The 26,805-nt window shown below is 41.8% G+C and overlaps 1 protein-coding gene across 2 annotated transcripts in view; it reads left to right on the top strand.

The window, feature by feature from the left end:
* LOC310784545 (class I histocompatibility antigen, F10 alpha chain-like) overlaps positions 1-22,099 on the top strand; it is a 57,397-nt gene extending 35,298 nt beyond the window's left edge. Inside the window, exons 5-7 of one of the 2 annotated variants that reach the window (XM_083645534.1) lie at positions 3,520-3,621; positions 16,861-16,935; positions 20,409-22,099. In XM_083645534.1, the coding sequence (XP_083501660.1) occupies positions 3,520-3,621; positions 16,861-16,916 (158 nt within the window). In that variant the 3' untranslated portion in view covers positions 16,917-16,935; positions 20,409-22,099. Of the gene's footprint in view, positions 1-3,519; positions 3,622-16,854; positions 16,936-20,408 lie in introns of both variants that reach the window. The other variant, XM_083645533.1, reaches the window with a different exon arrangement.
* Positions 22,100-26,805: the final 4,706 nt, after the last annotated feature.

Raw genomic sequence — 26,805 nt, 5'->3', positions numbered from 1 at the left:
TGTAGTGTGTTCGTGTGACAATAAAGACGGGCTTCCGTCTGAAATCGTGTTTTTTTTTTTTATGGTGTCATTAGGCAACCGCTCTACCATCCTTCAAACAGGCCCTCGAGACCCAGCTCTTCAAACTCGCTTTCACCTGCTAATCATCTTCCCCTCCATCATTATAACTCATCCCATTTTAAATCACATACTTTGTTTTATTGATATTAATATTGTTATGTTATTTTTTATGTTTTGTATCTATTACATGATTTTATTGTGTGTAAAGCGACTTTGAGTATTTAGAAAAACGCTATATGAATTGAATGTATTATTATTATTATTATTATTATAAATGCTTGCAATGTGGTATCGTCAGCGTGCTGAAAAGCAGCTCTAAAGCAGCTCAGCTCAACAACAACAAAAAAAGAGGCCCTGCTGCCGTAAGGCTAATATGGAATATGTTTTTTCTTAATTTTGTCTTTGCTATATTTGCTTATAAACTACTTTGCTAACATTTAATTTCCTGGGGCCCTACCTTCCCAAACGTGCGGCTTTTTATGCGTGGCGCAGTGCAATTTGGAGGTGTGGCCAAGTGCTTTACTATACTCCATGCACCGCAAAATGCCTGTGCGCTCCGTGCTAAAGCAGTAAATGGCCATGCTTAAAGCAACAATTATTCACAGGTGTGGCCATGTGCCAGCTGGGCTCATATCAATAAACCAATCAAAGTCACCTCATCCCTTTAAAAGCCAGCGATAGTGGCTGGAGCAGGAAGAAAAAAGAGAGAGAGAAAAAAGACAGACAACATGGCCAGCAGAATGAGAGCACAACAATTCACTGACCAGAAGATGGACGTTCTCGTGCACGAGGTGGTAGGCCTATAGAGGGTATGCACACCCACTGGAACACGCCCCCTCAATCGGGAATAAGTGTCAAAATGAGTCTCAAGTTCCTCCCTGAGCAGCAGGTGTCAGTTATCTAGGCTGATTACTGCATTCAAGCTCAGTCTTGCTGTGACTCAGTGGGCGTGACCCCACAGTGACTTCTGCCTCTGTGACATCACATGCATACCCTCTATATCCTTCCACAATCAATTCTGAATAGCTATTGTAAAATGACCCTTTCACTCACACATTCATTCATTAATTCATCTGAGGGAGAAGACCCAATTAGTTTACATTTTTCCCCCCACATTCATTAATTTCACATTATGCTTTTTTTGTTCATTAAACATTCCCCTCCTTTTGAGATTGTTTTGTGTCCAGTCATTCTTGCACTTAACGTAGGCTACACGGGGGTAATGCCGGGCACAGGCTCAAATTGGAGCTGTGCTAAGTCATCTGCTATGCTCCATGCCCGTAAAATACCAGTGCAAATCTGATTTGGGTGGGTTTAACCACCAGAATTATTAACAGCTGTGGCCTGGCAATGCCTCGGCATCTGTCAAACCAATCAGATTCCCATCTCGCATTCCCTTTATCCCTAGAACACTAACCTCGATTGATTTGGTAGAGGCTTTAGATGCCCAGCTGTTAGCTGGAATGGACTAGTATTTTATTTTGGTTTTGTGTGTTTTTTGTGTGTTTTTATTTATCAATCTTTTTTGTTTTGATTTTGTTTCTTTTGACTTCTATCCCCCCTCTTCTCCCTTCCTTTCTCTCTCCCCATTGTTGTGTCTGTGTGTGTGTATGAATGAGTATGTATGTGGGAAAGTAATTCAATGCATATGCTCTTGGGATGCCTCTTGTCAAGTGGGGTTGGAATATGTTTTTTTTGTTGTTGTTTTTTTAATGGGTTTGTGGGGTGGGAGGGAGATGAATGGGATGGATACTGGAGCTATGAGCCCTATCTTCAGTTCATTTTCTCTTGTAATGCCCTGCTTTTATTTAGAAAATTGAAAATAAACCTTGATTAAAAAAAAAGACCACTAACCTCGGGTGATTTTCACCCAGACAATTGCATTCACGTGATTTTCAGTGTACTGCTGCTGTCTGAGGTGGGCGGGTCCTTGGGTACCTTCGATGCTCACAGACGTCATTGAATGTAGGTGTGTTTCCCTGCTCCCATTTATGGTTTTTTCTACCGGCTACGTGTTCGGGTGATTTTCACCCGACGTTAGTGATAGAGGGTAAAATATCTTCGGGTTAGGGTTATTGTGGTGGACAACTGTGGTGGACTTGTGTGGTGATTTTCACCACACAAGTCCCATGAATGGGTGGACCAAAGGAGAAGTTGGGAGCTCTTTTATTTTTATTTTTGGGGGAATTTTTTAGTAACGATTACCTCATTTTTCGCAAATCTTACATATTTTTTATAGTGTCCCCCATAATACATTTTTGTGTGTTTTTTTGTGATATTTCACATTGAAAAATAAAAGAAGAGTACCTCAATTTGCCATGTATTGTTGCACTTTAAGATATTTTGATGAGAAGTATGTTTTATGGCAGGGGTGGGCAACTATTTCTCATGAGAAACCCAGATTGTTGCCGGGGGCCGAACAAATATTGTCATGCCGTAACCCATGGATGGGCAACTTTGATGATAGAGAGGGCCACAAAAAAATTTCCTCGCTACCAGATTTTGCTGAGGGCTGAACGGCGCCAGCGTGAAAAATTTGGGGCATTTGAAGCCAGGTTTAGAGGAATAACTCATTTTAAATTAACAATTGTGATGTCATTATTCAGTCTTAACCACCAATATTTGATCCTTTTCCTCACTCACTCCTATGTCACCACCTGCTCTCCCTTCAGGGCTTGAAATTAACTTTTTTCACCACCTGCCAATATGGCTGCTAGATTTTAAAGTTACCAGCCAATTAGAATTTCCACTAGCCGAAATGTTTTTCTTGAAATAAACCAGAATATGAGTGGGTTAATTTAAGCATAAGTATAAGTTGCCCGGGATTCTCAAAGCCTGTGTTGAGGGTCACACAAGAACAAAAATGCACTCTTGAAGCTAAATAAATCCAAAACCAACAAATTAATTATTTAAATTTCTACTTCAATGTAGAACAGTAATTTCTTACACATGAGATTACTTTTAGCCTTTTAGTCATAAATATTATTGAAAGATATTCCATATTCCAGACTGAAATGCTATAACAGAAGAGTATTGCCCAGAATGACATGAACATTTGGACACTTATTCAGCGGGTATATTGCATGTTGCGTTCAAGTGCACTTATTTTTTTTTGCAATTCCATCGCGGGCCACACAGGGGGCGCCCGCGGGCCGCATACGGTATGTTGCCCATGTATGTTTTATGGGGTATATTGCATTGGGTGAAATACACCCAACGTTAGTGATGGTGTGACTTTAAATCACGTTAGTGTTCCACAGTTGGCGCCATGCATGCATAATTTGGGGGTGGCACGTCCGTGCGTAATGACCTACCGGCGTCTCCTTCTTGGGTCACGCAGCGCACGGTCGACCCGTATTTATAAAATAATACAAAAAAATGATCAACCTCGCTGACTTTCAATACTTTCTTTGATTTTATTTATTTATTTATTTATTTATTTATTTATTTTCTCAACAGTGCCTGGTGATGTGACCATCCCCATCATTGTTGTGGTGGCTGTTCTTGCTGCCATCATCATTTCTGCTATTGGAGTCATCACACTTTACAAAAAGAAGAAAGGTGAGGATGTTTTGACATTTACTTAGGTGTTAAGTTAATGCTGTTATACAGAGTGGCTTACACATGAGTGCAAGAGTAGAACAAGCTCAAATTCACTCAGCAAAATGACAATCAACCAACAGTAAGCAGTATCAGGCTGAGAGATGATGGTCTCTATCTTCCCACTGGCCTTAGGTGCTAAAACTGGCGTTAAACGAAAAAAAACGCACCTTGCGCCTGCCTTGGGAGGATAGCATCATGGTTTTAGGCCCCGAAATGCGCTTTACACCGAAGAGGCGTGGCGCAGTGCCAGAATAGGCCAGAATGGGCGTTTCCGCCTTAAATACCGGCCTAACGCTATCTTCCAACCTGGCGTTAATTTAGCGCCTAGCACTTTTCAAAACCAGGCCTTATTCACTGCGCCGCCCCCTCTACCAAAGTCACACACAGACACACATGTGAAATCTCCCAGCATGCATAGAGGCTAATACATTTTGACAAGAAATCTCAACCAAATCAGCCTAAGTAGGCTAAGTGGTAGATACAAATAATATTTATGTTAACACAACATGCAATTCTAGAACATTTCAATATTGGACAAAATTAAAAATTAAAATCAAAACACAACCCTATGTGAAACATACATGTAATCCAGGTGGTATATATCCCTCGCAAATACAACGTGATATAGATGAGTAACACGGTTGTACTGTCCGCTCCAACAAGACTTAGGTTACTTGACACGTAGTTTTTCCAATAAAAACACATTTATGCCATGACTTTACATAATGTAGGCTATATTTATGTCGCATCATTTACCATGTGCTGTGATGTGCAGGAGCAGCAGGTAGCCTACAAGTTATAAAACTAAGCTTGTCCTGAATGAGCCGAGTGGGGGTGCTTGTTCACTATTGTGAAAGTTATGTGTTTAACATAAAGACCATGCGGAATTGGAATTGGATGCTATCAGGAATGTCACCGATAGTTAACGTTCTATATTGTAGGCTACAGGGAGACTGCATCAGCTCTGCTGACCAGATCTGTATTTGCCTGGCTGTAGGTTGAATTGTTTTATTCAGGCTATGATCTGTGATCAGAATCAGAATCAGAATCAGAAAGACTTTAATAATCCCCGGGGGGAAATTGGGACAAGTCACAGTTGCTCGTTCACAAAACACACATAGCCTAAAATAAATACACAGTAGTAGTGCAGTAGTAAAATAAGCAGAATAAAACACAACATAGCATGGAATAAACAGTATAAACAGTATAAACAGTATAAACGTTAACCAGTATTACTGCGATAGGAGCAAAATAGTGGAGTACGTCTAAGTAAGCAAATACGTAGAGTAAGTATACCTTACGTGTCAATTGACTTTATTGCACACTGAACTTATATTATTCGGCTTGCCCCATACGTTACACGTGGCTCAGCCAGGCACATTTTCCAGTTAGCCTATCTTTATTGCACACTGAACCTGTATTATTATTCGGCTTGCCCTATACGTTAAACGTGGCTCAGCCAATGGTCTTTATGTGATGGGCTGAGACATCCAAATTGGCATGAAGAGATGACAGCATGCAGCCCCTGTCATTCAGAGGCTGTTGCATCATCACCAGTGGGCATTTCAGCCTGCCTATTTTTGACGCCAATGCGGAAATTGCATTATTTCCAAATGGCCAGTGGGGGTCGCAGCTTGTGTAGCACTCCCAGGAACATCACCATTCAACTATATGGGAAAGGAGACAACTTCTCTCTCGGTCTATGTATTAAATAAACACTTTCCAAATTAGTGTATGGTCTGAAAAAACAATTTCAAGTCTTTTTCATGCTCTAACGCGCTCCGTTTTCCAAATGATAGCCCCATTTCGAGGAAAATTGACGACAAACATCGGATAAAAAGAACAGTAATACTTCCGACCGGTAGAGGCAGCAATGTGCCGCAAGGCATCAGGTAGCAAGTATAGTTGAGCAAATTATCAGAAAATAGCGTTACTTTATGATATTTTAATAATGTTAGTAGACACACGTAACTATATAGATACCATACATCTAACGTCCATAACATGGCGGACCATTTAACGTTATTTATACTGTTAGATAAAGCCTTAAGCCTTCTCTGTATTCAGACCATTGGATTCAGCACAGAAACCGGAGTACGTTATAACATTTTAAATAGAGTCACGTTATAAACAACTAACCAACGCTGGGGGTCCGTATGGAAACAATGTTTCTCGAAATGGTTAAAAGTTAAATCAATTTGGTCATTCAGTGCCGTTTTACTGCAATGTAAAGTAAGTAGCGTTAGCGGCTACATTAGCCACAGTAGCTGACTACCCATAATGCATTACGCCGATAAGCGAGACAGAGCAAATTCGGAAACTCCCCCGGCAGCCGCTAGGGGCAGCCGCCCCTTCTCCTCGTACTTCCATGTAGCATTAATCCATTCAACCAATCAAATTAATCAAACAATATCCGGAAGTGAGCTTCATTTTGCTGTGTCAAAGTCAATGAGCTATGTTGGTCCATTATATATAGGTCAATGATCATCACACACAGTGAGTGAAGTGCCAGTGCTGTTATCGCGAAATGTCTTCTTCTTCTTCTGTTGTTTAATGGCGGTTGGCAACTCTTGTCCAATCAAATTGCTCGGCCGGAACTAACTGTTGTATAAAGGTGCATTTGATTTAAAGTCATACAGTAAGTATAGAGAGCCAAAGTGAACGGGACTTCCTGCCTTTCTCTGTGCACCAGCGTCTGAGAAAATATGAATGGTGGCTAACTGAGAGAGACGTTACTTTGTTTTATCTCGTTTGAATTGTGCCACGGGGTACACATGTCAAATTCTGTCAATTTAAAAGATAAGGTAACACTTTACTTGGATAGTCCGCCTACAGATAGTCTACAGATTAGTAAGGTTTCAACAGCTTATTAGTTGACATTCAACAATTCATCATTTCAGCTTCGTTTGTAGATGTTTAACAGATGATTTATAGAGTATATGTGACAATTCATGAACAAATCTACATATTTTCATAATAAATTAGTTGAACTTGAACTATGCACTCAACCTATGCTTTACAGATGTTTCACGAATATTCAACAAACAAGTTGTAAACTATTTAATTAATATTTGTTGAACCTTCTAATTATCAGCGATTCTCAGAATTAATTAGTTGAACATGAGCTATGCACTCAACCTATGCTTTACAAATGTTCAACCACTTATATACGAATACTCAACGAGTTAACCATTTCATTAATATTTGTCGAACAATTATTATTGTCAAATTTAACTGAAAAACTAAAAAACTGTATCCTTATTTTCAGCTAACTCCTTTTCAGTTTACTTTATTAAAGAGAAAGTCTTTCCCATATCTATCAGGCTTTTTAGAAGAGGTCACGGTCAGCTGGCTTCATCAATCTGAATCATGTTGTGAAATTCAAAGCCAATTGTTATGGTACAAATAGAAATATTTTAATTAAGGATACACCTATGTTTATTGAATCAATGTTTGAAAAAGGAATATTATTTTTGAATGATCTTTTGAATAGTGGGGGTGAAATCGTGTTGTATGATGAGTTCATAGTAGTATATGGCAACGCTTGTGACTCCTTTACATATAATCAACTCTTTGCAGCTATACCCCAGACCTGGAAAAGGAAGCTACTATTAAATACAAAACAAATGGTGGCTGCCCTGACATAAAGGATTTGTATCCTTTATGTCAGGATGTATATATTTATGTTATAAATAAGAAAAAAAAAAAAAAAAAATCTATCAGTTTCATATGTATCTTAAAAAAATATGTGCAGCACCGGTAGCCATTCAGTCAAAATGGGAGGATATGTTGGACATGCTGTGCATCCCATGGGACAAAGCTTTTTCTTGCATTTACACAACTACCTTTGATGTATCCATTAGAATTTTACAATTAAAACTAATCTATAGGTACTTGCCTACTAAAAAGATGCTTAAAAAATTGACCATCCAACAGTGTGATTTGTGTAGATTTTGTGAGGAGGAAGAGGAGAGTGATTTATTATTTATTTTGGTATTGTCCGGAAATTATTTTGGATTAAAATTGAAGAATGGATCTCTGTTTACAGCACACATTTTTATAGTTATCCTCTAACCATAATGTTTGGGGATTTAAGGGATGATGAAGAAGGAAAAGACCTGAATAATATTGGAACTATATATGATGGGGAAAGCATATATACAGTATTTAAAGCTACGAAAAGACACCAATTAGATATTGAACGTTTTAAAACATTTCTAAAATTTCAGTGGATTCTTGAAAGGGATATTAATAGAAATGAAAAACAGAATTTAATTTATGAACGTGGGTGGGAAACTTTGAGTCGGGGTGAGGGTTGGAGTTAGGTGGACATAGGCTGAGGAAATGTTTTTTGTATTTCTTTGTTTTGTTTTGTTTTTGGATTCAAACTTTTGTTTACTTTGATTTATCCTTTTTTGCTGTATAAGCAATAACTTTTTCTTGGTATGTATGTTTTTGTCTTTTTCCCTTTCCTGTGTCTGAGCAGTTTGTTTTGGTCATATGTTGTTGGAAAGAAAAAATTAATAATTAATATATATATATATAATTTTTTCTTTCCAACAACATATGACCAAAACAAACTGATATATATATATATATATATATATATATATCAAACATTCTAATGATGAACTAATGTTCAAGATTATATATACCAATCTTCCACAAAGTTTCAACAGCTTATTAGTGGGGGGATTCAAATGTTTCACTGTGTCTATGTCACGGTTCAGCCGTGTGGCACCGCTGAACCTCATCAGCTGTTCCACTTCACTGGTACCACCAATGGTAGTCACTCTCTTGGCTGCTGCAGACAGTTTACCTGAGTTTTCACTCTCTTGGCTGCTCCAGACAGTTTAGCTGAGTTTTCACTCTCTTGGCTGCTCCAGACAGTTTACCTGAGTTTTCAGTCTCTTGGCTGCTCCAGACAGTTTACCTGAGTTTTCACTCTCTTGGCTGCTCCAGACAGTTTACCTGAGTTTCCCCAGTGTTTCTTCTGCCTGTAGGCTTCCTGTTTCTTCTGTGTTGAAGATTATTCTCCTCTCTGCTGCACCGCTTGTCTGTCAGCTCATCTACCTGCTCGGCCTGGGTCACAAACTCCCCGTGGCTTCCAGCTTCCATTATCATTCACATCCCCTTGACCACCATCGCTTTGCAAATAAACCTTTTCATCTCCACTCACCTCATGTCTGTGTCTTCCTTTGGGTCCAAGCTAGCGGTAAAAGCCTGTAGCCTATAGATGTTGTCTGTATATGTTTAACAGATTATCTATAGAGAATTAAGAGTCCATGAACATATTCTCTAGTAGAGTAGATTAGTTGAACTTGAACCACTCACAAACCACGGGGTGTGGCTGATGGACATGAGCTCTATTATACAGATGGAGAGACTCAGGTCCCTGAGAGCCAACTCGCTTAAAAGGTCGACTATTTGGGATCCTTTTTTGGCCTACTTTGATGAGCTTAAGAATGACTAGTGTCTGAGGCTCTCCTGTCTGGTTTCTCGTGGACCCCTTGCATGGGACCCCATGCACAATATCTATTACAGATAAAAGCACCTTATGCGGCTGGTAGCAACATGTAATGTTGAACGTTGATGATCTATGTTTTGTTTTATTTTATTTTATTTCCTGTGTCTGAGCCTGTTTATTTGTCTTGTTAGTGTATTATTATTGTTCTATAAAGATTAAAAACAAAATATTGTATATTATATAAAAAAACAAACCACATGTGGAGTACTGCCTTGTCCATGTAGTGCATTCATAAAGCCGTTGCTTTTACCACAGAATTTCAACTACATGCTTTATGACTTTATGTAGAGTTGGGTTTCATTATAGTAGCACATAAAAATGGGTGGAGTTTTTATAAATGTTGCCTTATGAATAAAGTATTTAGCTCAGATTAGTAACACATTGATCATTAGGTCCAATTTTTTGTCTTCTAATATTACACCAAAAACAATACTATTATAATCAAGAACAGGCATTACCGTGGTTTTTCAATTTAACCAATCAATGAATTGTTTCCAGAACAGTTGGGTGTGACTGAGAACATGAAACAAAAAGATGCTCAGTTGTTTCAATATCACCTTTACAGAAAACACACACATTATTTGCTCTCAAAGCCAAATCTCATCCTTAAAACATTTCTGGAAGGGTAGAAGTCATTCATTATTTTGTAGTGAATTTCTTTTGTTTTGGGTGGAACTGGATATTTGAAGAATTGTGTTCTCAATTTACATACTGCTGGTTTGTCAAAAATATTCAAAAAAAAACTGCTACAGCTGCCTGCTCTCATGCACATTGTTTCACCAGAGGATTAAGGAGAAGGCAGAGAAATACTTCATCATCACTTCATCAATCAATCAATCAATCAATCAATCAATAAATCAATCAATCAATCAATCGATCAATCAATCAATCAATCAACCAATCAATCAATCAATCAATCAATCTTCACCCACAGGGCCCTTGAAAAAGTCATAGCCCCGGGGCCCATGGCTATCCAGCCTTGTGGACCCCCCGGGTCGGCCAAAACTAAAAAGTATAGTGATGCCCTGGGACTTGGCTAATTGTTAGGATGTGTCCCTTCACTGTTGAAGCCGGTGTGTGAAATTAAGACAGTGTTAATACTAGCCTAAGGCAGGTGTTGCTGGCCTCATACCATTTTGTTTTTATTAAAACCATCAGTCCATCTTTTTGGTAGCGACGACAAGTGTCACAATTCTCTTTGCCTAATGTGCCTTATAAGTTGTGTGTGTGGAGAAATACACATTTTGTACAACTTTGTATTTCTGCTTCATCTGTACAGTTAACGTTTTCATGAATAGTATGGATATAAATAGCCTGTAGACTGTCAACTAGTTTTCACTTTACTTGGGTAGTCCAGATGAAAATCTACAGATGTAGTGGTTATGAAAGAATCAAGTTCCATATCTGCTTATTCACCCTATGTAGAAGAGACTGTCTGGCTTGAGAGACTAACAGGAAGTGTAAATACAATCGGAAGTTCCGATTGTATTTACACTTCCTGTGACTCATAATGTGAGTCCAACTAGGTTTGACCCCGTGAGTCAGACTAGTTTGAGCAGGTAAAACATCTGGCGTTTTGAACAGGAAGTCGTGATACAATGGGTCAAGTGGGCGGGGCTGCATAAGGTGAATATGGAGGTGAATTCAACTCGTTTTCACTTTACCTGGGTAGTCCAGATGAAAATCTACAGATGGTTAGTGGTTGTGCAAGTGATGGTCAACTTCACATTTACATGATGTAGTTGAAATTCTGTGGTAAAAGCAACGGCTTTATGAATGCACTACATGGACAAGGCAGTACTCCACTCGTAGTTTGTTGAGTGATTGGTTCAAGGTTAACTAATTTATTCAGAGAATATGTTCATGGACTGTTATTGCTCTATAGATACTCTGTTAAACCTCTACAGACTTTTACCGCTCGCTTGGACCCAAAGGAAGACACAGACATGAGGTGAGTGGAGATGAAAAGGTTTATTTGCAAAACGATGGTCAAGGGGATGTGAATGATAAGATGGATGGAAGCTGGAAGCCACGGGGAGTTTGTGATCCAGGCCGAGCAGGCAGACGGGCTGACAGACAAGTGGTGCTGCAGAGAGGAGAAGAATCTTCAACACAGAAGTAACAGGAAGCCTACAGACACAACACTGGGAAAACTCAGGTAAACTGTCTGGAGCAGCCAAGAGAGTGAAAACTCAGGTAAACCGTATGGAGCAGCCAAGAGAGTGAAAACTCAGGTAAACTGTATGGAGCAGCCAAGAGAGTGAAAACTCAGGTAAACTGTCTGGAGCAGCCAAGAGAGTGAAAACTCAGGTAAACTGTCTGGAGCAGCCAAGAGAGTGAAAACTCAGGTAAACTGTCTGGAGAAGCAGTGAAAACTCAGGTAAACTGTCTGGAGCAGCCAAGAGAGTGAAAACTCAGGTAAACTGTCTGGGGCAGCCAAGAGAGTGAAAACTCAGGTAAACTGTATGGAGCAGCCAAGAGAGTGAAAACTCAGGTAAACTGTCTGGAGCAGCCAAGAGAGTGAAAACTCAGGTAAACTGTCTGGAGCAGCCAAGAGAGTGAAAACGCAGGTAAACTGTATGGAGCAGCCAAGAGAGTGAAAACTCAGGTAAACTGTCTGGAGCAGCCAAGAGAGTGAAAACTCAGGTAAACTGTCTGGAGAAGCAGTGAAAACTCAGGTAAACTGTCTGGAGCAGCCAAGAGAGTGAAAACTCAGGTAAACTGGGAAGGGAATATGCCTCGCTGTCAGATGATAATAAGCAGTTGGTGACTGCACATGTATCGGAGGAAGCATGTGCTAGTCTACACTAGCTTTACTCAGGTAAACTGTCTGGAGCAGCCAAGAGAGTGAAAACTCAGGTAAACTGTCTGGAGCAGCCAAGAGAGTGAAAACTCAGGTAAACTGTCTGGAGCAGCCAAGAGGGTGAAAACTCAGGTAAACTGTCTGGAGCAGCCAAGAGAGTGAAAACTCAGGTAAACTGTCTGGAGCAGCCAAGAGAGTGAAAACTCAGGTAAACTGTCTGGAGCAGCCAAGAGAGTGAAAACTCAGGTAAACTGTCTGGAGCAGCCAAGAGAGTGAAAACTCAGGTAAACTGTCTGGAGCAGCGAAGAGAGTGAAAACTCAGGTAAACTGTCTGGAGCAGCCAAGAGAGTGAAAACTCAGGTAAACTGTCTGGAGCAGCCAAGAGAGTGAAAACTCAGGTAAACTGTCTGGAGCAGCCAAGAGAGTGAAAACTCAGGTAAACTGTCTGGAGCAGCCAAGAGAGTGAAAACTCAGGTAAACTGTCTGGAGCAGCCAAGAGAGTGAAAACTCAGGTAAACTGTCTGGGGCAGCCAAGAGAGTGAAAACTCAGGTAAACTGTCTGGAGCAGCCAAGAGAGTGAAAACTCAGGTAAACTGCCTGGAGCAGGCAAGAGGGTGAAAACTCAGGTAAACTGTCTGGAGCAGCCAAGAGAGTGAAAACTCAGGTAAACTGTCTGGAGCAGCCAAGAGAGTGAAAACTCAGGTAAACTGTCTGGAGCAGCCAAGAGAGTGAAAACTCAGGTAAACTGTCTGGAGCAGCGAAGAGAGTGAAAACTCAGGTAAACTGTCTGGAGCAGCCAAGAGAGTGAAAACTCAGGTAAACTGTCTGGAGCAGCCAAGAGAGTGAAAACTCAGGTAAACTGTCTGGAGCAGCCAAGAGAGTGAAAACTCAGGTAAACTGTCTGGAGCAGCCAAGAGAGTGAAAACTCAGGTAAACTGTCTGGAGCAGCCAAGAGAGTGAAAACTCAGGTAAACTGTCTGGGGCAGCCAAGAGAGTGAAAACTCAGGTAAACTGTCTGGAGCAGCCAAGAGAGTGAAAACTCAGGTAAACTGCCTGGAGCAGGCAAGAGGGTGAAAACTCAGGTAAACTGTCTGGAGCAGCCAAGAGAGTGAAAACTCAGGTAAACTGTCTGGAGCAGCCAAGAGAGTGAAAACTCAGGTAAACTGTCTGGAGAAGCAGTGAAAACTCAGGTAAACTGTCTGGAGCAGCCAAGAGAGTGAAAACTCAGGTAAACTGTCTGGAGCAGCCAAGAGAGTGAAAACTCAGGTAAACTGTATGGAGCAGCCAAGAGAGTGAAAACTCAGGTAAACTGTCTGGAGCAGCCAAGAGAGTGAAAACTCAGGTAAACTGTCTGGAGCAGCCAAGAGAGTGAAAACTCAGGTAAACTGTCTGGAGAAGCAGTGAAAACTCAGGCAAACTGTCTGGAGCAGCCAAGAGAGTGAAAACTCAGTTAAACTGTCTGGAGCAGCCAAGAGAGTGAAAACTCAGGTAAACTGTCTGGAGAAGCAGTGAAAACTCAGGTAAACTGTCTGGAGCAGCCAAGAGAGTGAAAACTCAGGTAAACTGTCTGGAGCAGCCAAGAGAGTGAAAACTCAGGTAAACTGTCTGGAGCAGCCAAGAGGGTGAAAACTCAGGTAAACTGTCTGGAGCAGCCAAGAGAGTGAAAACTCAGGTAAACTGTCTGGAGCAGCCAAGAGAGTGAAAACTCAGGTAAACTGTCTGGAGCAGCCAAGAGAGTGAAAACTCAGGTAAACTGTCTGGAGCAGCCAAGAGAGTGAAAACTCAGGTAAACTGTCTGGAGCAGCGAAGAGAGTGAAAACTCAGGTAAACTGTCTGGAGCAGCCAAGAGAGTGAAAACTCAGGTAAACTGTCTGGAGCAGCCAAGAGAGTGAAAACTCAGGTAAACTGTCTGGAGCAGCCAAGAGAGTGAAAACTCAGGTAAACTGTCTGGAGCAGCCAAGAGAGTGAAAACTCAGGTAAACTGTCTGGAGCAGCCAAGAGAGTGAAAACTCAGGTAAACTGTCTGGGGCAGCCAAGAGAGTGAAAACTCAGGTAAACTGTCTGGAGCAGCCAAGAGAGTGAAAACTCAGGTAAACTGCCTGGAGCAGGCAAGAGGGTGAAAACTCAGGTAAACTGTCTGGAGCAGCCAAGAGAGTGAAAACTCAGGTAAACTGTCTGGAGCAGCCAAGAGAGTGAAAACTCAGGTAAACTGTCTGGAGCAGCCAAGAGAGTGAAAACTCAGGTAAACTGTCTGGAGCAGCCAAGAGAGTGAAAACTCAGGTAAACTGTCTGGAGCAGCCAAGAGAGTGAAAACTCAGGTAAACTGTCTGGAGCAGCCAAGAGAGTGAAAACTCAGGTAAACTGTCTGGAGCAGCCAAGATAGTGAAAACTCAGGTAAACTGTCTGGAGCAGCCAAGAGAGTGAAAACTCAGGTAAACTGTCTGGAGCAGCCAAGAGAGTAAAACTCAGGTAAACTGTCTGGAGCAGCATGAGTGAAAACTCAGGTAAACTGTCTGGAGCAGCATAGAGAGTGAAAACTCAGGTAAACTGTATGGAGCAGCCAAGAGAGTGAAAACTTAGGTAAACTGTATGGAGCAGCCAAGAGAGTGAAAACTCAGGTAAACTGTCTGCAGCAGCCAAGAGAGTGACTACCATTGGTGGTACCAGTGAAGTGGAACAGCTGATGAGGTTCAGCGGTGCCACACGGCTGAACCGTGACACAGACACAGTGAAACAGTTGAATCCCCCCACTAATAAGCTGTTGAAACTTTGTGGAAGATTGGTATATATAATCTTGAACATTTAGTTGATCATTAGAATGTTCGACAAATATTAATTAAATGTTAACTAATTCTTGAATATTCAGGTTGTTGAACATCTGTAAAGCATAGGTTGAGTGCATAGCTCATCTTCAACTCATTAATTCTGAGAATCACTGTTCATGAATATAGATCATCTGTTAAACATCTACAGACAAACCTGAATTGATGAATTGTTGAATGTCAACTAATAAGCTGTTGAAACGGGACTAGTACTCTGTAGAGTATCTGTAGGCGGACTATCCAAGTAAAGTGTTACCAAAGAGAACTCTGCATGTCAAGAAAGTGGCAGTTTGTCCTGAAACTGAAACATAAGGCTTAGTCCGTTATTTATGAGAGGGGGGGTATGGTGCAGGGGTGACTTTGTTTTCGTTTTTTTCCTTCACCCTCCCCAGATCTATAAATATTTTTCCATGTCCCTCCCTGAGTGAGTGGAGATAAATGCATGACCCTCCCTCCACCATAAATAACCACACTTTATCATATTCACACCAAAGGTAGTAGCCTACTGAAGAAAATATGACCTTTTCCGATGATTTGGCTACGTTTGATAGCGCCCTATGACATCGGGGGAGAGAGGGGGCGGGCGGGGGAGAGAGGGGGCGGGGGGCATATAACGTTTAGTACCCAGCCCAATAACGGCCTCATCTCCTAGTTATAAAGTCGATCACCCGTTCAGTACCGCTCAGTCCACAACATGTTCGAAACAGAATGCATCGGTGCATGGCTAATTGAGCCACGTGATATCTCCCAGCATGCATTGAGGGTAATACATTGACAAGAAATAGCAACCAAATCAGCCTAAATAGGCTAAGTGGTAGATATAAATAATGTTTATGTTAGCACAACATGCAATTTCAATTTCAATATTGGACAAAATAAAACAATACAAATCAAAACACAACCCTATGTGAAACATGTATGTAATCCAGGTGCTATATATATCCCTTGCAGAGTTAACATTATTTGGAAGAGTGACACTGATGCACTGTGATGTCCGCTCCAGCCTCCAATAAGACTATACTTCATGTGCACGCCCACTATTTTCTTGCCAGCTGCTGCAAGAGAGAAGGAAGAGAAACGAGCATGCAGCCGACTCTGCTGAGCTCATGTTATTTGTAGTGAGCAATGCCCATTGCCCAGGCGTTTAAACGCAAATTAAAACACCCTGGCCTTTTTATCTCTTATTCTTTTGAGCGGAGTGGTGAGTGCGAGCGGGTGAAATCTGTATCGAGCGGTGAGCGGTCTGGAGCGGAGTCCAGTCACCATACAGATAAACCATAGATATAAATAGGGGAGTAAACACGAATTTTGGAACGAAAAAACGCATTTAAAAATATATACAAAATACAAAAAATGAAAGTTGTATAACCCTCCTAAAAGCCAAAATAAAAAACACAAGTCCCTCCCCAGTACTCAAAAAAATATTTGATACCCCTCCCCCTTTCTGCACCATACCCCCCCTCTCATAAATAATGAACAGTCCCTTAGTTTTGTCAATCGACTACATCTCTCGTGTCGCACAACACGTCACACCATCAACAACATGGAGTAGCGGGAGAGACGTCACTCATGCGACTGGTTGTGCGTCATCTTTCTGATTTATAACTTATAGTGCCACAGTTTTACCACAAACTGTGACTTTCTTGACTTGCGGAGTTATCTTTTACATTGACAAACATGACATGTGTCACAATTCAAATGGGATCAAAAAGGTAACATATCTCGAAAGGCAGGAAGTGACGTTCACTTTGGCTCTCTATAATTGGGGAGAAAACAGGGTAAATATGGGGGGCATCTGTCATACAACAGCCAAAGACCCTGCATCTTGTAAGTAGAATGTGTTTTTACTTGATGTTCATGATGTGACTTGCACTCTTCTTATAAATCAGTGATAGCTTGGCTACCTTGTTGCATTTTATGGCTACAGTTGAGAAAGCTTTCTATATATTGATATTATGCTAATTAACTTTTCAGCACCTCTTCCTCCAGCATTGTCTGTTTATATAAAAAAGTGATGATAGTGTGTTTCTGACCTTCAGCTTCAGCTTCTGAAATCGGCTCTGAGCTCTCTCAGCCTCTCAACCAGACTCCTGATCGCTAAACGGATGAAGTTACACACAGTAAGTTATGTTCTATGGGCAGACAAAGAGGTGATATGTGCACTATTCACATCTGAACTGAACAAAGTTGACTTACATTTGATCCAAGGGAACATTATTTGGATGTTATCATTGTATCAATTCACTGCAAGTCAGAAAGACAGATGTAGATATGATGACATCGTGGGCTCTATCGTTGCATCGGCAAAACTGCGCCCAGCGCCCGGCGCAGCGCAGATTACTGAGCGTGGATCAGCCCACTCGATATTTTGGTGTCGGCGCTACATGCGGCCTTAAGCATTATAACCACGCCTTTTAAGCGTAAAATTATGCACTACCTGCTCATTGGAGAAGTGCAGTAAACGCATCACAAGCTTCCCTTTTAAGCTCCAATTCCACGGAGCGATCCAGTCCGGTCAGAAAAGCCGAACGTGCATGTTGTCCCCGTGCCTCCCGGGCAGGGGCGGACTGGGATCATAATTTCAGGCCGGGCATTAGATACCAAGCAGGCCAGGCCGATACGGGCCGACGCGCGTGCCGGTGTCCGAAGGGCGGCGGCGAAAAATTTGGGCCGTTTGAAGCTCAATTTGGGCCGTTTGAAGCTTAATTTGGGCCGTTTGAAGCCAGATTTGCGCCGTTTGAAGCCCAATTTGGGTCGTTTAAAGCCAGATTTGGGCCGTTTGAAGCCCGATTTGGGCCGTTTGAAGCCCAATTTGGGCCAAGTCCAATTTTACAATGAGATGCACCCACTTTAACCCTGAATAAAGTAATAAAACCACTAGTAAACCACTAGGCGGCGCCTGGCCTGCTGTTCAGTGAGTGGCTGGCCTGGCCTGCAAAACTTTTTTTTTTTTTTTTTTGCAGTCCAGGCCAGGCCAGGCCACCGGGCATTTGCCCGACGTGCCCGATTATGCAGTCCACCCCTGCTCCCAGGGGTTTCCTTCATATAGGAACCCCCTTCACAAAAACATGCAATATCCTGGTTGCTAATGTGGTTCCTCCTCTGGTCGTTAAGGGCGCCTGTTCAGAGGGAGGGGAACTGGTTGGAATAGCGTGAACCTCCCACGTGCTATGTCCTATCAGTGAAGCTTCCTGGCAGGTGAAAAGAAGCGGCTGGCTGTCTGCCCATGTCTCGGAGGAAGCATGGAGCCAGGCTCGGCTCTCCCCAGATCGGCAGAGGATGGAGTAGCAACCAGGATTGAGAAATCAAGTGAACACTAATGGGGGATAAAATGGGATAAAAAAAGAAAAAAAAAAGAAAAGCCGAACAAAGCGCTCTGAACTCCCCCCCTCCCTGTTTCATTCCCGTCTGTCTCATATATAATATTCCATATTATTATGCTTCTCAAACCACTCTAACTGCAGTTTAAATACTGCAAGCATGCAAATACGCTACACTATAGCAAGATCAAAGTGAAAAGAATGTTCTAAACGCATAGGCTAGAAGAATATAGCCTATCCCTATGTGGCCTATGTCATGATGAGATTAGATTGGTGAAAGTTTGTCCAGATTAGAATGATATCATTTTCTCTCGCTACCTTTTCTTCTCCAGTGCTGCAGATGATGCACATAAATATAGCCTACATTATGTAAAGTCATTGCATACATGTGTTTTTATTGTAAAAGTGGATGTGAAGTAAGCCAAGTCTTGTTGGAGGAAGCGAACATCACAGTACAGCCGTGTTAATTGCGGCTGTCTCTCATCTAAATCACGTTATATCTGCGTGGGATATATATACCACCTAGGTTACATATATGTTTCACATAGGGTTGTGTTTGGATGTCTATGTTTTATTTTGGCCAATATTGAAATGTTCGAGAATTGCATGTTGTGTGAACAGAAACATTATTTCTATCTACCACTTTAGGCAATTTAGGCTGATTTGGTTGATATTTCTTCTCGAAATGTATTAGCCTCAATGCATGCTGGGAGATTTGAGGGAGTGAGAGAGAGAGAGAGAGGGGGAGAGAACAACTTTTTTTTCATCGTCTTTGTGCTGCGCGAGAGAGGGAGTGAGAGAGAGAGAGGGGGGGAGAGAACAGCCTCTGAATGACGGGCTCAAAACTACGATATTACCACTTTTTTCCATCGGTCTTTGTGCCTGTCTGACGCGCGAGAGAGAGGGAGTGAGAGAGAGAGAGAGAGGGGGAGAGAGTGTGAGATGGCAGAGGAGAGCTCCGCGCAATTACAATATAACCGGCGCACTGAATAAGGCCTGGTTTTGAAAAGCGATAAGCGCTAAATTAACGCCAGGGGGGAAGATATCGTTAGGCCGGTATTTAAGACCGAAACGCCCATTCTGGCCTATTCTGGCACTGCACCACACCTCTTTGGCGTAAAGCGCATTTCGGGGCCTAAAACCATGTTGCTATCTTCCTGAGGCAGGCGCAAGGCACATTTTTTTGCGTTTAACGCCAGTTTTTGTGCCTAAGGCCACTGCAAAGATAGGGCCCCGACAGTGTGTGTCTGTCTCTTGTGTGCGTGTTTGTGTGTGCATGTGTGTGCCTGTCTGTCTCTTGCAGTGTTGGGGGGAACTCATTACAAAAGAACATATTACATGTAATATATTACTTTTAGCAGTAACTCAGTAATATAACTTATTACTTATAGGATTTCAGTAATATTATAGCAGTTACTTTGTCAAGTAACTCAAGTTACAAATTGAGTTACATTTGATTAAATCAAAGCACATATTTAAAAAAGATACAATCATTTCCTAATTAAACTGTGTGTTTTATGCAAATAACCACTATAGATGACAATAACAAAGGAAAATAACATTTAGAATTTTGGATTGTTTACACTGATTTCAAGGCGGTTGAAATTATTTTTCGGGATGGTCCTGGGTCGGCGATGTCATTTTGCTGCTGCTGCTGTTTTAGTAAAAATAATGCAAAAGTAGTGTAATAAGTAACGAGTTACTCTACACAGACAGTAATATTGTAAAGTAACTTATTACTTTCAAATGAATGTAACTAGTAATATGTAGTATATTACATTTTGAAAGTAACTTGCCCAACACTGGTCTCTTGTGTGTGTATGTGTGCATCACTGATGATGTCACAATGCCTCTGACATCACTGATGTCACAATTTATGACATCACTGATCACATCATCACTGGGACTTTGTGTGTGTATGTGTGTGTGAGTGAATTTATGACATCACTGATGACAAATCACAAACAAACAAACAGAGGCCCAGCCCCCCTGAATATATATATATATATATATATATATATATATATATATATATTTTTTTTTTAATATATATATTTTAATATATATATTTTAATATATATATAAGATAGATAGATAGATAGATAGATAGATAGATAGATAGATAGATAGTAGGTAAATTAAGTCATCGTTGGTTTACAAATCCACAATATTTGATCATATCTGAATGATGAACTTCAGGTAATGATTTGATGTAGGTTATGTGTTGCTGACGTATTTTATACGCTATCTCATTATTATTTCTGTCTCTTTAGGGATCAATTGCGCACTTGAGCCAGAAGGGGCGCTGTCGCTTTCACCCTTCCATCTTTAAACTGGGAATAAGTGGGTTATTAATCATTCATGAATCATTGGGAAGTTTCAGATGACAAAAAGGTTCAGTACTCCAGTGCACATACAGACAAACAACAGGAGCATCATACATATTTAAATAGCTGATTACTGATTGGGTTTTGTTTTGAGACACAAAATGAAAATGAAAAAGCATTACCTTCATAAAAAAATTAATGGCGAATGGAAACCCTCCTAAACCATTTACAACAGTGGTGTCAAACATGCGGCCTGGGGGCCAGAACCGGTCCACCAACCAATCTGGCCCACAGGATGACTTTGCAAATTGTGAAAATTGCAGTGAGAAGTCGTTCAATCCCATGTGATGCACTTGTGAAGGCTAAGAGGTACCAGGTTTCAGGATCAAGTTAAAGATCTATTCATGCTTTCTGTATTCATCATTAAATGCTTTTAAATGGTATTATGACCTTGAATATAGAGAATTGTAGAGTTGCCATCAATTGTAATGCACAATTACAGACAGTAGATTTGATCATTTGTTGGATGGTAGCTGAGATAACCCTATGTGAAAACATGTTCTTAAAATGTACCTGTAATTCTTTGCACTAAAATAAATGGGGATTTATTATCTTTAGGTTATTATGCATTTATTTTCTTTGTTTGACCCACTTGTGACCAAATTGGGTCACATGTGGCCCGTGAACTAAAATTAGTTTGACAGCCCTGAATTACAACGTACATAACTTTTTGCTGTAAAATGAGATTTGCACCATTTAGTTGCTGTAATAAAATGTCACCTCACATGATGGTAAAATACGTTAGGGCGGCTATTGAGGTTATTAACACCTCTGATCACTAGAGAGCAACTTTTTGCTGCTTTTAGAAATAAGCGGCAATACATTTAAGGGAAGGAATGGGAGACACCTGGGTTGATTTGATTGGGTTTTGATTTAGGTTTGAACATTCAAAATTAAATTTGAATATTAATTTGACACAAAACTCTTGTTATTGTTGTAATTATAAACACAGTGTGATTTTATTGGAAAGGTTTTCCCTGGAAAGCCATGCTGGAATTTAAAGTTGATAATACAATCACATGCGTACACACGCATGCACGCACACACACACACACACACACACACACACACACACACACACACACACACACACACACAAACACACACAAACTACTTATTTGGCCAAAAGGATGTCAGTCTGAGATGTATTTTTCCAGTTATGTAAATATTTTGCTGGTATAGTTTTTTATGCAGTGTGGTAAAATCTACAGCTTGTTGAATTGTATTCTCCCATGCAAAAACAAATTAATTTGTATATTTGATGTTTTGCTGAGTTACAGCAAAATGATCTGTCATTTTAAACATTTTGACATGAAAGTACGTTGTGATGTGGGAGTTTTTCTCTTTAGATACTGATACTGTACATACTGAATAGAAATGCTTAATAAGTTATGTTGTGATTTTACTGTAGGCTAAATTAATTTAGGGATGTGGTCATTTGTTGAGTTTCTGAACGTGTAGAGGATGATTCAGGATGCTCACAACATGTTCTGGTTTGGATTACTGAAATTAATGTCCAATTAAATTGCACTGCTGATGCATTCGTTTTGTACCGCTGTTTGGCTTTTCAATAAAGTTCCAATAGACCAAAAGTCTGGTTTGTTTGTTTGTTTGTGTGTTTGTTTGTTTAAATTCCAGTATCATCAAGTATTATTTTCCTTATATATGTGTGGCTATAATGTGAATGTTGCAGCAAGAGAACCCACTGTTGCTACTGAGACTTACATGTCATGAATGTGGTTCTGACATGTCGGTGTTTGACTGTAAAGACTGAATGACAACAAAGGGTAAACTGTCAAACATGATTGATAACATTTTTTAACTTAAAATTCTGTTAGTTCTACACCTTGAATCACAGCTGATTGAGATGATCAGTTACTCAGAGGGGGAAATCTTCGGGTTACAACCAAGGGTCAAGGGTACTTTATTTGTCACATACAATGTTATACAAGGTAAAACATGCAGTGAAATGAAATAGGATTAGGTCTCTGCCTTTACACTGTGTCAAAGAAGAAAGAAAAAACAACAATAATAACAATAAAAGACACAGGACATAAGAGTCATAAAGTGCTGATCATAAAGTGCTAACCATTTAAGTGCTGTACGGTATTGTACAGTATCCTAAAAGAGTAATTTAAAAAGCAGTAGCCTAACACGGCCTGCATAAAAGTACCATAATGGGACCATAAATAATTGTTAGAAAAATAAATAAAAAGCATGGCAGCGTCCTACAGATACTACTGTCCTGCATTAATCATGCGGACAGCCTGGGGGAAGAAACTATTTTTCAGCCTCTCAGTCTTTGCTTTCAGGCTGCAAAGGCGTCTCCCGGACCTCAGCAGGGTGAACAAGCAAGAATCGGGATGTGTGAAATCCTTCAGGATTTTCTGAGCCCTAGCTCTCACCCGCTTTGAGTATGTGTCCTGGAGGGTGGGCAGAGACACTCCGGTGATGCGCTCCGCTGAGCGCACCACCCTCTGCAGGGCTGCCTGATCCCGCTTTGTACTGTTGCCGTACCAGGCTGAGATGCACCCAGTGAGGACGCTCTCGACGGCTGAGGAGTAGAAGGTCTTCAGGATGGATGGTGCGACCTTGAACTTCCTCAGCCGCCGGAGGAAGTACAGGCGCTGCCTGGACTTCTTAAGCGTGTGCTCAGTGTGTAGGCTCGAAGTGAGATCCTCACTGAGGTGCATCCCTAGATATTTAAAGCTGGAGACCCTCTCCACAGGCTCCCCCCCGATAATCAGTGGGGTGTACCCGCTACTCTTCTTCCTCCTAAAGTCTACCACCATTTATTTTGTTTTACCAACATTCAAGGACAGGTTGTTGGACTGACACCACAGCGCTAGGTCCGCTACCTGGCTGAGGTAAGCCTGCTCGTTATTGTCGGAGATCAGACCCAGCACCACGGTGTCGTCAGCGAACTTGATGATGGTAGTAGAGCTGTTCAAGGCCACACAGTCATGTGTGTTGTAGAGCAGCGGGCTCAGGACTCTCCCCTGGGGGGCGCCTGTGTTGAGGGTCCGTGAGCTCGAGGTGACGCCACCGCCCACCCGCACAACCTGGGGGCAACCGGTGAGGAAATCCAGGACCCAATTACATAGTTGAGTATTGAGCCCCAGTGACCTCATCTTTGCTGCCAGATGGAGGGGGACTATGGTATTGAATGCTGAACTGTAATCAATGAACAGCATCCTCACATAGTTCCCCCTCCCCTTGTCCAGGTGGGTTAGACAGGTGTGCAGGAGGTTGGTGATGGCGTCATCCCTAGACCTGTTGGGTTTATACGCAAATTGGAGGGGGTCAAATGAGTTGGGCAGGGAGGAGCAAATGTGCGGTTTTACTAACCTCTCGAAACATTTCATGGCCACTGAGGTGCCACTGGACGATAATCGTTCAGACATGATGGTTTATTGTTTTTGGGCACTGGGACAATGATAGACCGCTTAAAGCAAAGTGGGACTGTGGCTAGGGCTAGAGATGTATTGAAGATGTCTGTGTAAACAGGGGCTAGCTGGTTGGCACAGGATTTCAGGACCCTCCCAGGAATTCGGTCAGGCCCTGCAGCTTTCCTCCCGTTTACCCCTTTAAACACCCTCCTCACATCACTCTCACTGATTGTAAATGGGGGGACCCCACTAGACCCACCACCATCAGCTAGAACCGTTAAGTTGTTATCACCATTTGTCTCAAACCTCGTGTAAAAAACGTTCAATTCTTCAGCAAGGGAGGGGTCATCACACACCATACGGGACTTATTTTTAATGTCAGTAATAGTCCGAAGACCGTTCCACACTCGGGCAGAGTCACCAGCATTAAAGTCTGCTTCCACCTTGTCCTTATAGCGGCGCTTTGCCTCCTTGACAGACCTCCTCAGGCCATAAGCTGCTTCTTTATATCCTGTCATGTCTCCCGATCAGTGTTGGGGGTAACGCGTTACATTGTAACGCGTTAGAGTACTCAGATTACTTTTCGGAGGTAACGAGTAACGTAACGCGTTACTTTCTAAATACATGTAATCAGTAACGCGTTAGCTTTTCAAATGAGCAGTGCGTTACTTTTTAAATTGCGTTCTTTCTTTTGCTTCTCTCGTTGTCACAGAGAGAAAAAAATCTCCGCTGCCTCTGTCTGTGATTCTTATCACGTGACGGCAGTGTTTATGTCAGTGTGCGCATGCCCGGGCAAGCTCGTCACTACTACGCAAAATGGCCGCTGCAGAGAAAACAGCGTTTTCCTCCTGGAAGTTTTCCCAATACTTCAAAGTTGTCAACGATAAGGAAAAGAACATAATCGTGAAATGCAACTTGTGCCGAGGAGTTGATAAGACTCTGTCAACTGCGAGGAATTCCACTTCAAATTTGAAGAAACACCTGCAAGCTAAACACAGCGCAATACCTCTGGAGGAAAAAAGACCCGAGGAGGACACCGGGACACCTCCTCCGAAACAGCAAAAGCTAACTTTCAGTATGGTGTCTGTGAAGGAAGTCAACAAGCTTGTAGCTCGGTACGTAGTGGAGGACATGCTACCGCTGTCTACCGTAGAGTCTACATCTTTCCGTAAGATCATTAGAAAAATACCTACACGTGAAAATGCGGAGGGCGCGACAGTGCCTGACAGGAAAACCTTTGCAAGCTACCTCGACAAAGCCTACTCAGACATGGAGAAAGAGCTCAAAAAAACATTTGAGGGCCTGGAATACGTGTCCACCACGGCTGACTTGTGGACAGCACACAACAAGAGTTTTATGGGCATGACGGCACACTGGATCCATCCTTCTACGTTGCAACGTAAGAAGGCTGCCATTGCTTGTCGGCGTGTGAGAGGGAGGCACACCTACGACATGATAGCGACTGAGGTCGAGCAAATACACACATCATATGGCATAAACGGTAAAGTGACTGCCACAGTCACCGACAACGGCTCCAATTTTGTTAAAGCGTTCAGGGTGTTTCAGGACACTGGCAACGTCAATGACACTCCTGATTCTGACCCCGAAGCAGAGGAAGAGGAGGAGGACGAGGAGGAGGAGGAAGGGCCCGGAGAAGTAGCATTTGCAGATCTACACAACGTGCTTTGTAACGGAGAGGAGGATGAGGAAAACAACACATTTATTCTCCCTCCCCACCTCAGATGTGCCTCTCACACCCTCAATCTCATATCCAACGACATAGAGAAATGGCTGTTACAAAGTGAAAGCAAAGCGGTCTACCGTAGTTCCATGGGCAAGTGTTCCGGGTTATGGACCAAAGCTAGTAGGTCAACTGTAGCGGCAGAGAGCATGGAGGACATTGCCAAGAAAAAGCTTCTGGTTCCTACTAAAACAAGGTGGAACTCCTTCTATGATGCCGTGCGTAGGGTTAGCCAAATTCCCATCGCAACCCTCAATAATCTTTGCACTAAACTAGGCATCCGATGTGTCACAGACCGAGAATACCAGTTTATGAACGAGTACTGTGTGGTTTTGAAGCCTCTCACAATGGCCTTGGATATCCTGCAAGGAGAAGACAACTGCTTTTATGGAACTCTCCGGCCAACACTTGCTGTTCTGATGACTCAGACACTGGGATTGAAGGCCAACCTCTCCCGTATGACATCTAGCCTTCCTGATGTCATAGTCGAGGTAATTATTTGATCATGCTCAGTCATTTCTATTAAATAGTTAAAGTGACCATATCATGCTTATATGTGCAGTTTCAGTTTGTATGCCTAACATGATCTATTACACTTAGAAACACTATTAAAATATCACTTTTGTACAGGGGGTAGATTTTGTTAAAGGGCCCATATTTTGCTAATATAATGTTACTGTATTACTATTTTATTGTTGGCCTCCACTATTATTTACATCACCTATTTATTTCAAATGTACAGTATACGTGAGCAAAATACGGACCCTTTAACAAAATCTACACACTGTACACCTTATATTTTAAACTATTTCTTCCTAAGTGTAATGGATAATGTTTGACATATGAACTGAAACTGCACATATAGGCCTTTTTTCTCAGGTTTTGTAAAATTGTAACCTATTATGTGATGTAATATCTCGCAGGCCGTCAAGACACGGTTCGCCTCCACACTGGACAGTCAGGAGGCGTTGCTGGCCGCGGTGACCCTGCCTAAATTCAAGCTCCGTTGGCTGAAGGATGCTGCGAAAACCAACGCAAAGATGCTGCTTGCCGCTGAGTGTCGTGCGCTCCCTGCTGCGGAACCACCGCAAGAAGCCCCACCTGTGGCACCTGCCGCCGAAGACGATGAGGACTTTTTTGCATTTGCTGAGGA

Source organism: Poromitra crassiceps, assembly GCF_964638095.1.
Source record: "Poromitra crassiceps genome assembly, chromosome: 11".
Classification (NCBI taxonomy): domain Eukaryota; kingdom Metazoa; phylum Chordata; class Actinopteri; order Beryciformes; family Melamphaidae; genus Poromitra; species Poromitra crassiceps.
The sequence above is the reverse complement of the archived record's forward strand: the minus strand, read 5'-3'. Positions and strand labels throughout refer to the sequence as shown.